The sequence below is a fragment of the Stylophora pistillata genome, chromosome 6 (genome assembly GCF_964205215.1).
Source record: "Stylophora pistillata chromosome 6, jaStyPist1.2, whole genome shotgun sequence".
Lineage (NCBI taxonomy): Eukaryota > Metazoa > Cnidaria > Anthozoa > Scleractinia > Pocilloporidae > Stylophora > Stylophora pistillata.
Genome location: NC_142524.1, coordinates 23,721,358 through 23,738,812, shown reverse-complemented (window position 1 = coordinate 23,738,812; position 17,455 = coordinate 23,721,358). Strand labels below are relative to the sequence as shown.

General features: G+C 37.6%; 2 protein-coding genes and 1 long non-coding RNA gene across 3 annotated transcripts; all 3 read right to left on the bottom strand.

Annotated features, from left to right (window-relative positions):
- Nucleotides 1–2,152: 2,152 nt before the first annotated feature.
- On the bottom strand, nucleotides 2,153–2,944 carry LOC148728889 (uncharacterized). Its single transcript, XR_015988675.1, has 2 exons — nucleotides 2,721–2,944; nucleotides 2,153–2,382 (listed from the first exon to the last, which is right to left on the bottom strand). It is a non-coding gene; the product is annotated as an uncharacterized LOC148728889 (long non-coding RNA).
- A 4,756-nt stretch (nucleotides 2,945–7,700) lies between these two features.
- Nucleotides 7,701–9,218, bottom strand: LOC148728888 (putative skeletal organic matrix protein 5). Its single transcript, XM_088725407.1, has 2 exons — nucleotides 8,927–9,218; nucleotides 7,701–8,837 (listed from the first exon to the last, which is right to left on the bottom strand). The coding sequence occupies exons 1-2, from the start codon at nucleotides 9,089–9,091 to the stop codon at nucleotides 8,322–8,324; spliced, it is 681 nt and encodes a 226-aa protein (XP_088581533.1). The 5' UTR covers nucleotides 9,092–9,218; the 3' UTR covers nucleotides 7,701–8,321.
- On the bottom strand, nucleotides 9,175–16,157 carry LOC111329843 (uncharacterized). The gene is made up of 5 exons (XM_088725050.1): nucleotides 16,085–16,157; nucleotides 12,029–12,315; nucleotides 10,297–10,411; nucleotides 9,550–9,675; nucleotides 9,175–9,212 (listed from the first exon to the last, which is right to left on the bottom strand). Exons 1-5 carry the CDS (start codon nucleotides 16,155–16,157, stop codon nucleotides 9,175–9,177), a joined length of 639 nt encoding a protein of 212 aa, XP_088581176.1.
- Nucleotides 16,158–17,455: the final 1,298 nt, after the last annotated feature.

Here is a 17,455-nt window from a genome sequence, read left to right as displayed (position 1 = left end):
TTCTCCACAATCGATTGAATGAAATGGTATCAAACTCCTTTTAGAATAAAAAGGAACCTTGTCAAAAGTCACAGCAGTATTAATCATCTCACATCCTTATGCCGTGTTTTGCTTCTTTGTACAGCTTTTAACACCAGGCTCTTAGAGAACTGAATTATGAATATCCTTCATAACCCCTAAGCAATGAGGTTACTCGGAAATATCGGATATGATTGAATTGTAAGCACATTTCAGGATAATTTTTAACAGGATAGGTTGCTCTTTGGATTATCATAATTTAAAGTATACTTTGTCGTGGTGAAGGGAAATATATGAAATTAGACAAAACAATAAGGATATCATGATCACACAAATAAATCAGCTAAGATATATTCTTTATATGTTTGCTCCTGAGGCGCCTAAAGGAATTATAGAAATCAAAAGATACTGTAACCATCACTAGAATCTGCCCATCTGATGCCACAAGGTGACAAAAAAATTTGGTATCACGTTGCAAGTTTCGCGAAAAGACAAGGCTTAACTCATGTACCTTCCAAAAGTCCTATTTGAACTTACCTCGTTGTATTTTGTCCACATTTAAGTGAGCAAGGCACCTCTGTTGCACTACAAGTTAGATCTTTGGGTTTTTGTTTTTTTTTTTTTATTTTCTTTTGAAGCTGATTCCACATTTGCAGAGAACTTCCACCATTGAACACGTCGCTTTATGCGCATCTATCTCTTTTATTTTCATGCTTTCTTGGCATTCTTGACAACTGAATTCTAAATCCAGACACCGTTCTAGGTGATCTTTGGCCCGGTTTAGCGCAATTTTCTCTCCGCAGCACTTGCACTGCCCATGGACCATCCCAAGCACCGAATTCACGAGAGATAAACATTGTCCACAGGCTGAGATCTCCATTGTCTGCATATTTTCGCCATTTAAGTTGTTTTATCATAAATTTACTACCGCAGATATGGCGCAACGGACTAGCTGGTAGCCCATAAAGCGAGAGGTTGTGAGTTCAATTCATACAGTACACAATTTTTTTTTCTTATCGACCGATATATCTTTGCATAAAAAATATATGGAAAGACGTTTTCCTTTCCGATGCTTATATTTAAAAAGCATTCGAGCGAATAAGTCATTCGAGAATTCGTGATGCACATTTACAGATTTCGAATTCAACTTTGCATAATTTTGGAATGACGTTAATTCTTGAGTCGTTGTCGATTTCATTACGATAATTCTACTTTTCAAGTTTGACAAGTGCTTCGCTTGGTTGTATAAAGTTTTGTTTGTACTGAAATCAAAATTGCTTATTTAAAATTGTGTTAACCGCTGACAGTATTTCAGTTATGTGTGGCTGGATTAACAGGAAGGGGGCTATTGTTTAAATAAGTTGTGAGAAACAATATTAATGTTCAGAGAAGAATGAATCAATGGATAATATCAACTATTAACTAAGGGAGTGTGAGCCTTTCTTGTTTGGATAATCATTGAGCAAACCTATCGAAATCAGTTTTGCTTTGAATAAACGATTCCTTTCCCTCGAACCTTTACAGTGTATAAAAGTAGTAATTATTAAGGCCACCATTACCTATCGACGAAAAGGACTTTTCATTTCATGTGATGTGCATAGTTGTTCGTAATCTTGATGATACTGAAATAAAAATTATGTGAAAACAGTATTTCCGTTGTATGTGGGTGGAATCTCAGAAAATAGGCTATTGTTTAAATAAGTTGTGAAAACCTATCTATTGTCAAGAAAGAAATTAATATATATATATATATACAAATTTTCAAGGTCACATATTGGCTTGTCGCTCCTAGTTCAAATTGTATTTTGAAAGGTTTTGACCGTGAATATTGCAAATGTAATATCAAAAATGGAGATTAAGTTAATCAAGACGTGTATTGTTTTTCAGTGGGTACAGTGTATGCGGGTGGAATCTCAGAAAATAGGCTATTGTTTAAATAAGTTGTGAAAACCTATCTATTGTCAAGAAAGAAATGAATGGTGTAATCCAATATATATATATACCTATACTTATCAGCAGCCAATCCCCCCCCCCGGCATTGGCTGCTGATAAGTGCATTAATCATTATAATGTTTTTACACACGACTAGGGATGCATTAAATAGATATACAGCCAACTGCATTGGCGTAGCCGTTTACATGAAGTTTACTGTTAAGAATGATAAGGGCAAGCATGAACGGCTAAACAAACTATCAACGAAAAATAATGGCAGAAACTCACCACTCTCGCTGAGAACTACACAAGGGTAGTACTTTTTGTCCAGATACATTGCTTGAGTTGTTTTGTCTTCCTTTCTCTGCAGTTCGGTTTCATCGACGACGATAAATTTAACGTTGTCTTCAAGATATTGCACCAGAAAGTATCCTACGGGGAAAGATAATTCTTATAAACAAAAATTAAAAATCGAATTAAAGTGATATCGATTCTTAGAACAAGAAAGACAGCCTGATATAGATGTGGTGTTTTTTCATTAACGATTCTTTCCATTTGGGAGAACCGCATGTAAGTTTCTTTTATAGTGCAAAGCTCGAAGGAGTCTGCAACAGATTAAGAAAACGCTTAAATAATTTATGGAACAGATCGGTCTTTATTTAACTTACCATTAAAATGCAATAAAATTTGAGGCTTAGCTGGCAAGGAATGCATCTTTACGTGTGAAATGAGCTTGGAACTTAATTGTTTTGTAGAACAATTTGACTTACTTCTTTCACCATACTTTAATGATGGCATTCTTTTCCTTCTATTGTCTTTCTTTATGTCTCTCACTGTTTCATAAGACAGAGGCAAGATCTAAATACAAAAGGCAAAATACCAACGGAATATAATTGCGAGTCAACGACATCAAGATCACGGAGAGAAGGCTCGGGAGGCAAAGTTCGTTCGCGAGCTCGTTTCGCCCGCCAAAACTAAACTCCCTGTCCCGTATGTGACCAAAGAAGGAAAAGTATAAGATCCCGTATTCAAGCCGACTGTACCAGATGTCAGCGGAGTGTGACTGGAGGACAGAAGAAAAAAATGGCGGACGGTATGGAGGATCCTTCCTCGCCAAAAAAGCTAAAGAAGAGTAATTTGCTTGGACCTTTCAACCAGTATCTTTCTCAACCGGGATTAAAGATACCTCGAACAACCTTGAGACGTTGGCCGCAAAACCCGACGTCAACTGCTTTGCCCTCGGACGACCGCAGCACGGAGTTAATTGGGAGCAGCAGCTTTTCCATTGGGACTAGCGGAAATACTTGCAGAAGATGAACAAGAAGGCATCTAAGATTACCTTACGGCTTTCGATTCTGAGGACTGTGAGTGCTGGTAACGAAAAAACTGATGGGCAAGATAGGGGATCTGCATATGTGCCCTTATACAGTGGAGCGCCTATCACTGTGGGAGTCAGCATGTTGTTAATTATTACGTTTGCCATTCGACACAGTCGATCTCCTGTTAGGAGAGAGAATTGCAGTAAATGTAATATTCCCCGTCACAAGCATCACAGCTTTGTGCATCTTGGTGGACTGTAAAAGTGGCCAGAGTATATATGTTTGTAAACTACCTAACAGGTATGAGAAGGATTAATATGATGACATACTATTTTAACTAGTAACGAGAACTCATTTAACCACAGTTAGAAGTTATAAGGGTTCATTTTCTTCGTCATTTCCAAGTGTGGTACTGTGCAAATAGAAAAGAAGTCAAAATAGTTTTAATAAACATGTATTTACAGTAGCTGCAACAACTCTTTGAAATGCTGTCTCGGAATAAATTATCACCTGTATACCCTTACTTTACACCAAATTTATATCACTGGTTTCGAAAAAAATAACTCTTGTTATTTGCTCTTTATGTCTGGTGTGTCAGAAGTTTCATCCAGAAAACCATCAAGAAAGATGTGCATGTTGCATATGCTTTTAAAAATAAATTAATCGTATTTGTTACATCAGCTGTAAACCACCTCTATTTGATACCCTGCTGTATAATGGTTAGTCCCTATCATAATTTGGGAAATGCTGGGGTGGAGTTCTAAAATTCAGTATGCATGCTTCCCATTTCATGTGTATAAGTTTTTGTTTATATGTTGCATCAGTTATGAAAAAACTTAAAAATACTCACATTCTGAAAGAAATGTGGTTCCTGTTGCTTCTCAACAATTGTGTTCTACTGATTTCAGATGTTGTTTGGAATAGCTTTTGAACATATATATCATAAATTATATTAATCTCAGTGCTGAAAGGATGTCAAGAGATTTAAGTTTGCAGAATTGCAGGCCAGATTGTCTGTGATTTTAAAAGTTTAAAAGTATACTTAAAGTATACTTTATTTTCTAGGCCGACCTTTTTGCAAATTGCAAGGTTTAGAAAAGTATAATTGAAGTATACTTTTTCAATTTAAGTATAAATAAAGTACATTTACGACAATTTGCTCAATATACTTCATTTATACTTTTTTTTGTTGAAGTCTAAATTAAGTATACTTCAAATGTACTTCATTTCTTTAAAGTACAGAAAAGTATACTTGAAGTATACTTTAAGTATACTGAAATTCTGCAAGGGTTTCAATATTACAAACAATGGATTTGAAAATGCACTATTTTCATATGCATTTCACACTATTGTTAATCCTAACTCTAACTTCTCAACAAATGCATGGGAAGTTTGAAACCACTCAAAGGATTGTGTTCAACCCGTCAGTCCTAAACATTTGCATCTTCGAGGGGTCTTCAATCCTTTCATTAATTCTTGGGGTCTTAATCCGTACCTTAAAAGAGTTGTAAAATTGTGAATCTGTGGTTTTTGTTCAAGGGTTTTGATTCATACCTTACAACCAGGGAAAATCAATGCCTTAAAGTCAAAGGTTTTAAATTTGTGCCTTCCCTTCAGGGGTTGTAAATTTGTACCTTACATTTAAAGGTTGTAAATTTCTACCTTATACTCAAGGGTTTTTACAATCAGGGTTACTTTTATGTCTTACATCCAGGGGTTCTTACATTCAGGGGTATTACATTCAAGGGTTCTTACATTCAGGGGTCTTACATGCAGGGGTCTTACATTCAGGGGTCTTACATTCAGGGGTCTTACATTCAGGGGTCTTACATTCAGGGGTCTTACATTCAGGGGTCTTACATTCAGGGGTCTTACATTCAGGGGTCTTACATTCGAGGGTTCTTACATGCATGGGTTCTTACAGTAGTATCCAGTCAAGTCGCGGACGGCTCACCTCGCCAACGCCAACTCGCCGACGTGTAAAATAGAGAAGAGACATCGGCGAGTTGGTCTTCAACCCAGAACAAACTATTAGAAGTTAAACATATAGAAAAGTTAACGATCTTTTGATAAAAAAAAAAATAAATAAAAAAAAAATTTCCCACAAAGTTTATAAGGATCTCAAGGCGAATAAAGCAAGATAAACATCGCCAATTACTATAACAGCTTCATATGTGAACTAGTTATTGTGTGACAATAACACCGTATAGACTCACCATGTCAATCGGTCACATTTGTTAAAGAAAACTTGAGATCCTTATAAACTTTGTTGGAAATAAAAAAAAATTGCTTTTTACTAAAGATCTTGTCTAGAAAGCTAAGTTTTCTTTTAAAAATCTGAACGATTGACATGATGAGTCTTTAGGGTGTTGTTGTCACAAAATGACTCATTCGCGTCTGAAGCTATTAGTAATTGGCGATGTTTATCTTGAGATCCTTATAAAGCTTTGTTGGAAATAACAAGAATTGCTTTTTACTAGAGATCTTTTATAGAAGGCCAAGTTTTATTTAAATAGTCTGACCGATTAACGTAATGGGTCTTTATGGTGTTGTTGTCACACAATAACTCGTTCGCGTCTGAAGCTTTTATTGTCATTGCCGATGTTAATCTTGTTTTATTCGCCTTGCGATCCCTATAAACTTTGTTGGAAATAAAAGGATTATTTTTTATTAAGATCTCGACCAGAAAGCCAAATTTTCTTGAAAAAATCTGACCGATTGAAATGATGAGTCTTTAAGCTGTTATAGTCACTGGTGATGTTTACCTTTCTTTGCTTGCCATGAGATCCTTATAAACCTTTCTGGAAGAAAAAAATTGCTCTTTTACCAAAGGTCGTTTACTTTTCTAAATGTTTGACTTCTAACAAGTTGTACTGGGTTGAAGACCAACTCGTCGACATCTCTGTCGGCGCATTGGCGAGTTGAACCGTCGGCGACTCGACCGTAATATTACTTACAGTCAGGGGTCTTACATTCAGGGATTCTTACAATCTGGGGTCTTACATTCAGGGGTTCTTACATTCAGGGGTTCTTACAATCAGGGGTTTTACATTCAGGGGTTCTTAAACTCAGGGATTCTTACAATCAGGGGTCTTACATTCAGGGGTTCTTACATTCAGGGGTTCTTACAATCAGGGGTCTTACATTCAGGGGTTCTTAAACTCAGGGGTTCTTACAATCAGGGGTCTTACGTTCAGGGGTCTTACATTCACGGGGTCTTACATTCAGGGGTCTTACATTCAGGGGTTCCTACATTCAGGGGTCTTACATTAAGAGGTTCTTACAATCAGCAGTTCTTACAATCAGGGCTCTTACATTCAGGTGTTCTTACAATCAGGGATCTTACATTCAGGTGTTCTTACAATCAGGGGTCTTACATTCAGGGGTTCTTACAGTCAGGGATCTTACACTCAGGGGTTCTTAAATTCAGGGGTTCTTAAATTCAGGGGTTCTTACAGTAAGGGGTCTTACATTCAGGGGTTCTTAAACTCAGGGGTTCTTACAATCAGGGGTCTTACGTTCAGGGGTCTTACATTCACGGGGTCTTACATTCAGGGGTCTTACATTCAGGGGTTCCTACATTCAGGGGTCTTACATTAAGAGGTTCTTACAATCAGCAGTTCTTACAATCAGGGCTCTTACATTCAGGTGTTCTTACAATCAGGGATCTTACATTCAGGTGTTCTTACAATCAGGGGTCTTACATTCAGGGGTTCTTACAGTCAGGGATCTTACACTCAGGGGTTCTTAAATTCAGGGGTTCTTAAATTCAGGGGTTCTTACAGTAAGGGGTCTTACATTCAGGGGTTCTTACAATCAGGGTCTTACATTTAGGGGCTCTTACAATCTGGGGTCTTACAAACAGGGGTTCTTAAAGTCAGGGGTCTTAAATTCAGGGGTCTTACTGTTAGGGGTCTTAAATTCAGGGGTTCTTAGACTCAGGGGTCTTACAATCAGGGGTCTTACATTCAGGGGTTCTTACATTCAGGAGCCTTACAATCAGGGGTCTTACATTCAAGAGTTCTTATAGTCAGGGATCTTACATTCATGGGTCTTACATTCAGGGGTCTTACATTCAGGGGTTCTTATATTTAGGGATCTTACATTCAGGGGTTCTTGTAATCAGGGGTTCTTACAATCAGGGGCCTTACATTCAGGGGTTTATATCAGTGTGTTTTATATGAAGTAATTTGCCCAGATGTTGATATTGATCGTTGTTCCTTACGTTCAGGGGTTATATCTGTGTGTCTTATACAAGGGGGCTGTGCCCAGATGTTGATATTGTTCGTTGTTTCTTACATCCATGGGTTTTAATCAATGTATCTTACATGATGGGCTTTAGGCAGATGCAGCTACTTATCTTAGAATCTTATGGTCAGGGGTCTGCGTTGATCGTAACTCTTTACATACATTGCGTATTCTGTGCCCAGATGTTGATATTGAACTTAAAATGTGACATCCGTGTTAAACCTGTGCCCAGTTTATTGCGATTGTAAAATGTTACATCTAGGGGTCTGCGCGCAGATATTGATATCGATCGTCGATCGTGAAGGTCAGAACCGTACCTGACATCCAGGGGTTTTATATTTGGACCTCTATATTGTCGCTACGTAGCGATGATGATTTACATAAGGGGGTTTTGAATTAAATGTTATGGTAGTTTTATATAAGGCTCTGCTCCCAGCTATTGATAATGATCCTCTTGACCTTTCTGTTTTTCTATCTCTCGTTTTTCCAATTTTTTTTTTGCCATACAAGAGAACTCAAGTAACCCGTTATACTTATTTCTTTGATGTAAGAAATCTAAGCAGATTATACTAGGGTGAGGCCGACTTACTCTCCATTCTATAAACTACAAGGCTTCGCCCATCCCCCAGACCAACTACGAGACTTAAATTGGATTTCAAAAATCTGTTTTGAGAGGCAGATAGCACCAGATCATTTTAGAATTAGTTTCTGACTCCTTTGAACTCGTTGTATTTTTTATACTACATCTACATTTTTCTTAGTCACATTCGGTTGGCAGGTCCATTTCTTTTGATGATTTCCTTCTCACTGCACCAAGATGTACCCCATGGCTTTGGTGTGTTTTTCTCCGTTATCTGATTTGTGGTTAGCTTCGTTTCCACACGTGTTGGAGCCCTCAGGAAGCCCTCCTGTACCAAAGCCAATTCTGGAATTACAGCTTCTGCATTCGTTTTCGCTGTTAGCAATGATGCCAATTCTTGCTTTAGAGTACCGGGTGTCACCATGGACATTGAACCCTTCCTTGTCACAAAGATGCTGTAAGGAGACGTTTTTTCCAATCAGCGTCTTCCACGTGTTTTTACCCAGTAATGTATTGCGGTATTGCCCGTCAGCGATTAGGGAGAAAAGAGAGCTCGCCTCTTTCTGGATGACAATAAAATTAGTTTGGTTTCCGATCTTCATACCCAGACAGACCCGGGAGAAAGATGTGTTCCAGTAGGTCTGTAATTTGGTTTCTTGTAAGTCAAAGCCAGTCTTGCCTCCTGTGATGTTATGGGTATTTTTGTCGCTCCAGAGGTGAGAGTCATAGTGGAAAGTGCTCTGAAAATGAAAACGAAGAAAAATTAATATTCAGATTTGTTAAAGTAGCTATAGTAGAAACCGAACAGTTTCGGCGGAGCGGTGTGTACCTTTGAGCCATCAATCTTTATGGCCATTGTCCATCCTCCATCTCCGCATCCAAAGTTTCCCATGTGACAGTAAACGGGAATCTTTTGTAAACCAAACGTAAGCGTGTACACTCCACTTGTCATTGATCTCAGAGGGGACAAAAATAAAGAACAATCAGAATTCATTATGATTAAAAAAAAGAAAGCTCAATTGGAAAATTTCCAGTTAAGTTTTCTGCTTCATTTTCAAAGTTCTGAGTGCTATTCTCTTACCCATGTCTCTCAAAAGCTTCCTTGCAAGTGGAAGCTGATAATAAAGACAAAAATAACTGTGTGTCACTGTTAAGTTTACTGTTTGGGTAAATTGTCTCACGGCTGCATTTTATTTATTTAACTTTTTTGTTTCTTTCATTCCGCTTCTCTTAGTAATTTAGAGCACTTTTTGTATTTGTTCGAGTTTTATCGCAAGGTAAAGCTTTTTTTCCAGGCTTAAACAATAATTATTTGTAGCAAAAGTTTTCAGCAAGACATCTATGGAAGTTTTTCATCGATAAACATAAACAGAAGGCTTGTATGTGTTGCCGTTGTCTCAACAGAAACATTATAAGAAACAACTTTAAGGAATATCGAAAGAAAATTATTACCCGTGTTGCATACATTTCCATCTCCATTGTATCCAGGTTTGCATGTACATCTGTAAGATCCCTTGGTGTTATTGCACACGGCATCAGCATTGCATGTGTATGTTCCGTAAGCGCACTCGTCAATGTCTGTGAGATTTAACTCAAAAGATTTAGTAGGGAAAACCCCAAAGCACATTTAATGGCTGAGATATTTGTTTCACCAAGTTTCCACTCACTTTTTATTCAGTAAAGAATATCGGAGCTTTTGGTCATGTTTACCTTTGCAAACTTACCTGTACAGTTGTACGATACCCTGGAATTAATGCACACAGCATCAGTACTGCAGCTAGACGTTCTGTTAGCACACTCATTGATATGTGTGACATTTACAATGCAACTCAATCAGTTGAAAGGAAAAAATACCTTAGCACGCGACTAATTTGACTATTTATGTTTATTGAACCCTTTTTTTCTTTTTGTTTTCATTCCTTTTTTTATCATTAAGAAAATAATCAAGTTCATCTTTAAAATTGCTTTCGTGTACCTTCTTGGTAAAGAAAAATGATACAATTAAAAAAATAGAGAAAAAGAAATAGAAAGCAAATGAGTTTATCGGTCGAAGCCAGTCCTTTTTTTCTCTTTTCTTTTTTCTCCTGTTTTTGAACCTCTCCTAAATTCCTCCAATGGGGCTCACACAATGATTATGAGTCTAGAAAGGAGGTGCTAACATTTTTACTATACCAGTGACAACGTAGAGAAGCGTTTTACCTTCATCGCAAGTCTGACCCATGAATCCACCGGAACACAAACAGGAATAGCCTTTTTCATCTAAACGTCTTTGACAAGTGGAGTTGTTCTTGCAAGGGTTCTCAACACAAGCACTCTGGAGAATGGGGAAAATACTTTAAACACTCTTTTCCCCTACTTTATAAACCTCCCTCCTCTTGAGATGTGAATTTGTTATAGGAAACGTTCCAAACACAAAAACTCTAAGCACTACATGGAGGTGGGGGACCCAAGTTAAGTTAAGTAATCCACCTAGGTGTTGCCGAAAAATAGCACGTGTTTACATACAATCTTCCAACCCCGGGATCCTGGGGTGAAGTCGCTAAAAGTTGCTCTAAATGCAACATGAACACGACTCCAGTTAGCCGGGTTACCGTACCTGTAACCCGGCTTGCATCCCTGACCAATTTCTTCATTTCATGTCTCTCATAAATGAGGCAAACCAGCGAAAAATGATTCAGCAGTCACCGAAATAAAGAGAAATGAGAATGAACGCTATACTTACAATTAAGCGATGGCACATCATCGCGTTTTAGATTTATTAAATCCATTTTGAAATCATTGGTGGTCCCTGTAATCTGATTGGCTCTAATCGGTGCGATTTATTTACGAATGGCACCATGTTTTGCTCTCAATCGCATTTTGCGCTTGACTGAGTATTAGACACATGACGTCAGTCTTTCTGTTTTGCATACAAAATAAGATGTAAAAGCGTTTCCGGTTCCACTTATTATTTAAAAACCGCCTCAGTACTGCATCAGTAAAATATTTGAATTGACCAAGTCCTGTATTTGGGCGATTTCAAAATGGATGTAATAAAGTGGTAATTGAACCTCGTGTCGTGCAATTTTGGTCGTGCAATTTTCCGCTTCAGGATAATCTACCTGAAGCGGAAGAAGACTTTGAAACTTAAAGGAAAATTATATGATATAGCCAGAAGTCGTGTGCTGAGGAATTTTAAGATGACCCCGGGAGGCTGTCTTTGACAGCTGTTTAATGACTTTTTTAGCATTAAACGTCTGTAAACATCGGATCGTAGGCGCTCGCGCGAGCACACGCAAATGTCAGCGGTAGCTATGACAGATCATGAGCAAATGCCGATCTTATAGAATCCAGATTTTTAAATGCGCGAGAACGCGCGTGGAAATTGCTGAACTCACGAAAGTTCTTGCATGAAAACAAGTCCGGCGACCCCTTCTTTTTATTGTTCCAATATGATAATAACGTCTAAAGGAATCATCAGAAAAAAAAAAAAACAAAAACAAACTAGAAAATTATACGAAAGCAAATTTGCTAGATTTTCTGAAATTCCGCTCCGTATGATTTTTTGAAAATCTTTGTGCATTTTCCTTTTCAAGTGCCAAGAGCAATCACTGAAAAAAATCACAGGGTCACCCGGTTAGTTTTTGAATTATTTAAGCCACAAGCCAGAAAATGTGTCTGAATGAGCCTATGAAAGCGTTGCCATGGAAACTGCTTGTGACGAAATTACACCTATTTTTGGATCATCAATGATTATATAATTCAAATTCGTAAAAGTGTTGAACTGGCCTTGGTCAGTATTTCTGTCTTATTCTTTCAAAGTTACAAACCATCAAAAAGATGAAAACCGGTACGAGCCACCTTAACACTTGGCCTCACAAATTCCTTTCAGGTAACCTAAGTGATGTGATTAAGCTGTCATTTTCAGTTGATCATAAAAGTAACTTCCAACCTTAAAGTAATAGTGATGCGAGCTCTTGTTTTCTTTGTATTCATTGGGGTTGCTGTCCTTATCAGACGACAGTAACTCACACCACAGTCCTCCCTCAGCGGCCAGGTTCACGGAGACACACAGAGGATGGCGAAGGCATTTCAATGTGCACTCAAAGTCGTCGTATACCACAGTTTCTTCAATGTGAGTAACATTCAGATAATGGAAGTTATCCATGGTAAGCAGACTCTGCCTAGACATCTGTGATGAAGTTACTGGTATATCGCCGGGGTCTAAGTTGAGCGCTACTGTGGGTTGAGAGTAAACGAACCTTTATTCTATTTTTGACAAAATGGTTTTTGGTAAAACAACTCTTACATCTAAAAACAGAAACTGATGTTCTTTGATACTTACTCAGGGGCATAGAATAAGAATGCATGGTTTTAGTGTATTTGCATTTGTCGTTAATAACTGTGGTGATTAACAGTCATTTTGACCGACACTGAATAGCTACAAAAAAGATACTAGTTTTGCCAAAAATCAAAGTAAAGGGAGTGAGAATAAATTGATTGATGAATCCAAATGAATTTTTCCAGAAAATAACATTATAAGAGAATCAAGACGAGTAACTGGTGTAAATAAAGATAAGGAATTGATTTCATCACGCAGTTTTTATACCATCAACTCTTGACAAAAAAACGACTTCCTGCATCTTTTTAAGCGATCAGTTGTCGCCTGTCAACTTATTATTTTTTGGTTTCTTTAAGCTCTTTGTTTGTCTTGCAGTCAACAGACTGCATTGCCACTAGTGGGGGACTTCGGTGATGCATCTGCTGATCATATTCAGAGACAAATGCGTAATATTGTCTCAATTACGACGTGTCGCAAACTCGCCAGTTAATACTAGCGAAAAAATTCCTTTTTTCACCGTTAGTACATTCAAGTAGGAAATTCAAATTAACAAATGCTGCTTTTGATCAGCCAGAGCATAAGCTCTAAATTTAAAAAAGTGGAAGGAATTGCGAAGTTTTAAAAGTAAATAGTGAATGACAGATCAAGCCAGCTAGTGTGGCTGCCTGGCAGTGGCACGTTTTAAATTTCAGCTCACTTTAAGGCCACGATACCAAATTTGTTAGGCCATGGTAGGGAGAGGCTGAGCTAACAATTTTCGCAGAATTATCACAAGAACTATAACAATGAGTTTTTGCAGACGTCATGTAAGGCAGACGAGCTCTTTTGGAGGTTTTCTCTTTAAATGTTTATTCTTTTTTCTTTTACAGCCGAATATATCTAAGTTCCATACCAAGCATGAGTTTTTTTTTTCTACGCTCCGTGGAAACTATTGACTATTTGTCGGAAGAAAAGTTGCCGACTACATGTACCATACTATAACTATAACTATAACTCAATGATGAAAACTTAATTCAGAAGACCATAGTAATCTTTTACACAAAAGAATGCGTAAATACGCGAATTCACTCGCCTGTGGCTCGTGAGATCACAACATTTTGACCTCAGTGATGACGAATATCGTTTTCGATAAGAGAGTATAGACCACTCTATACCACTGTGGAATTGACACTCATACATTTACTCAAACATTTATCCACCCGAATTTTAATCATTTAAGCAGTTTGGAGAAGTTTAAGGAAGCAATATGCTGCCTTTAAATAAAATACCATTTAAAAGAATAAGAAAAAAAGAGTAAATCATCCTTTGACCCTAAGAGAGACTTGCATGTAGTTTTTCCTTACAATACGGCTACCCCTGAATCAAACATTAAGCAAAAGAGAAAAAAGGAAATGATCACCAAATTGAGAAGCTCTTGACTTTGAAATAAATTCTCCTGGTCAGTACAGTTAGGAAATAAATAGGGAACAGCATGGGGTATATGCATACTGATGTTAGAGTGTAAGAGGTTAAGAGGCTGTCCAAATAAGAACCGACCACTCGAATTTCGGCCGATCACAGAATTCCCTCAGATTTTTACTGTGGGATATTTGATCTATTCTATCAGAAAAAATTGTACTTATTTGGTTCGTAATGCCATTTTATCAAATTTTTGGCAACGAGATGTGTGGAGGGTCAAAAACGAAGAAAATTGTTTATCTCAGCATTAATTTTCAGCGTTTCGCCGGAGGCTCTAAAAACTTACCCATTTGTTAAAATAGCATAAATCGGACATGTACTACTAGTTAACATCTTTTCTGTTGATTAATAGCAAAATATATAAGTTCTGACCAAACAGTTAAGATTTACGTTGTTTTGAAAGTATCACACAAACAGCACTTTCCGAATTTGAGCGAGAGTGCTGTTGTTCCAAGACGCTTTTCTCAAAAGTATAACGGATTCTGGAGTCCTCACCATTATCCATGTTTAGTGCTAGGGCTGGTGTACCGAAAACAACAAAAAAATTTTTAGCAACTAGCCTTTTCGAGCTACAGGAGCTCGATGAACTTTACTAATTTACGACGGTCAAAGTGCATAAGACTTAATTTATGCTTATTTGTGGTGACTCTATTTCTTGCTCAAAATCAATATTTGAGGCAGTGGCTATTTTCAAACCTAGCATGGTTGTTTTTTTAAGGTGAGGATGTCCATAAATCCATCCAAACTTGCCCCAAATCTAACAATTACGAAGGTACAAATGAACATCTTCCGTGTGACATTACGTTTAACTGTCTCATGCAGGCACGTTGACAAAATTCCAAAACCGAAAAACTGACGGAAAAAGGCAGCAAAACCGAAAACCGCATGCAAACCTGACAAAACCTACTACATTTTCACCTTTAAGCCTGGTTCACATATAATCGCAGACGATCGCTGAAACCACTCAACAGAAGATTGCGAATCGCATGTTCACATAGTATGATCGCAGCCGATCGCAGCGATCTGTTACAACCGAGTCCATGGTTTACCATTCAGCGGCAATACAATGTAACTCCAGTCAACCAACATAAACGCGAAGGACGCTGAAATTTTAATAGGTGTTAACATTTTGCTTCTGTTGTCTTTACTTAAACGAAGAATCGCTGCCAAATCAAAGAAGAAACGTTGCTTCTTGGTGCAGAAAGTCTTAAGAAAGAGAGAATGCTTTGCTAAAGCGATTGAACAAACAATCGTATTTTATAATTTCTTCCATAAACTGTTCCGTGTCAAGTTCACTTTCCATCTTGTCAAAGCACACGCACGTATAAAAGTTGAGACAGTTAGACGTAATGTCACACGGAAGATCTTCATTTGTACCTTCGTAACTGCTAAATTTGGGGCAAGTTTGGATGAATTTATGGACATCCTTATGGACATCTTCACCTTAACAAAACAACCGTGCAAGGTTTGAAAATAGGCACTGCCTCAAACATTGATTTTGAGCGAGAAATAGAGTAAGCACAAATATGCATAAATAAAGTCTTATGCAGTTTGACCGTTGAAAATTAGAAATTAGTAAAGTCCATGGAGCTCCTGTTGGTCGAAAAGACTAGTTGCCAAAAATGTTTTTCAGTGTTGTTTTCGGTACACCAGCCCTGGCACTACACACGGATAGTGGTGAGTACTCCAGATCCCGTTATACTTTTAAGAAAAGCGTCTTGGAACAACAGCACACTCCCTCAAATTCGGAAAGTGCTGTTTGTGTGATATTTTCAAAACAACGTAATTCTTAACAATTTGGTCAGAATTTACATATTTAAACTATTAATCAACAGAAGAGATGTTAGATAGCAGTACATATCCGATTTATGCTACTTGAACAAATGCGCAAGTTGTTAGAGCCTCCAGCGAAACGCTGAATATTAATGCTGAAATAAACAATTTCTTTGTTTTTGACCTTCCTCAGATCTCGTTGCCAAAAATTTGATAAAATAACATTAAAAACCAAATAATTTTTGTCGATAGAACAGATCAAATATCTCACATTAAAAATTTGGGGGAATTCTGTGATCGGCCGAAATTCGAGTGGTAGGTTCTTAGGCGGACAGCCTCTTAAACACCTTGCAGGTGTTAAAAGGTCGCCATGATTAAGAACGATCATCTTTCCTTAACTATCCCTTCTCCTAATTGATTTATGGCGAGGCTAACCTTGCGAGGAGACAGAAGCAGACATCATGAAGCACTGAGGTAACACAGCAAAAATAAAAATCGAATTCTTCATGGCGCGAACCCTTGCAAAGCTGACTTTCCGGAAGATGTCCAATTTCATGCGAAAATGTAATATTTAAAATTTTCGTAGTGATTAAAACTTCCTGACTGTCTCTTAACCAATGAAACCTTAGTGTTACCTCATTTTTCTTTTTTTAATATTATGATGTATTTTGACACTCTTGACGTTATGTCAGCAAGCCATGTCGGTATTCAATTTATTTGTGCGAATAAGTTTTTCGTTGTGTCAATAGATAAACAATAGAACTGAAAAGGCAGCAGCAAAGTCTGAAAATCTATTTCTATAGATTTAGCGAGAGGCAAAGGGAAATGGATGCTTCTGATGATAGACTTGCCTTTAATTTGTAAAAAACCGATTTTGCCCCTATTGGGCTTAGAATCGATTTCAGACTCGAACTACATTTGCTGAAAAGTGGAACACCTGGCACATTCTACGACAACTCATTATGAACTTTTGTTTAATCAAGTAACCGGCATAGCGAAAATTATGTTATCAAACTAATATCCTAGAAGAGTTGGAGGTGTTGCAGGTGAATTTACGCATTTAACTGCCGTTTTTCTGACGGAGAGAGAGAGGGAGAGAGAGAGGGAGGCAGAGGGGGAGGGAGAGAGAGAGAGAGAGAGAGAGAGAGAGAGAGAGAGAGAGAGCCATAGGAACGAGCACTTTTGTAACGAAAAAAGGGAACTTTTGTAACAGTTTGGTAGGGAACTTTTGTAACGATAGGGCACTTCGGGCACTTTTGTAACGAAAATAGGGAACTATTGTAACGATAATTTTTTTTTTTTTAATCTGTGCTTATTCTTAATAAACATCTGAGTTAAACTACACTCTCTCAGCAGTTGACAAATTAACTTTGAACTAAAAATACCAAGTGACAGATCCAACCGACAGTAAGTCAGCTTCTCAATTGATTCAGTTCGCATTTATCTTGGCTTTTAATATGCTCTTCAATTTCTATCCACCTAACCTATTAGAAATAAAACCAAAACAAGCCTGAAAAGTCGGCTCGTACTGGTTTGTCTTCGTAACTACCGGACACCATTTGCGTAAGTAAAGAGAATTTACTCTCAAATCTTTACAACAACAACATAGGAAACTGAATGGAATTATGACATTTCCGACGTTACACTGGAATTACTGATTACTGCTTTCAATTACGTTTTCTAAAAATGCTTTATAGCACTTGGAAATTAGTAAAATCTCAAATATCAAAACGATATCTCAATAAACTTCATTAAACGAGCTATAAACCCTAACCTTCTTGAATTTTTCCTCCTTTTCAAGGATAA

What these genes read in the sequence shown, in the direction of transcription:
- LOC148728888 (XM_088725407.1), bottom strand. Translation starts at nt 9,091, where the DNA reads ATGAATTCTGATTGTTCTTTATTTTTGTCCCCTCTGAGATCAATGACA. An exon ending in TAAAGATTGATGGCTCAAAG is followed by an intron (nt 8,838 to 8,926) that starts GTACACACCGCT and finishes TTTCATTTTCAG; the next exon opens with AGCACTTTCCACTATGACTC.
- LOC111329843 (XM_088725050.1), bottom strand. Translation starts at nt 16,157, where the DNA reads ATGAAGAATTCGATTTTTATTTTTGCTGTGTTACCTCAGTGCTTCATG. An exon ending in TGCTTCTGTCTCCTCGCAAG is followed by an intron (nt 12,316 to 16,084) that starts GTTAGCCTCGCC and finishes CTCAACCCACAG; the next exon opens with TAGCGCTCAACTTAGACCCC. An exon ending in GGGTCAGACTTGCGATGAAG is followed by an intron (nt 9,676 to 10,296) that starts GTAAAACGCTTC and finishes TAAATCTCACAG; the next exon opens with ACATTGACGAGTGCGCTTAC.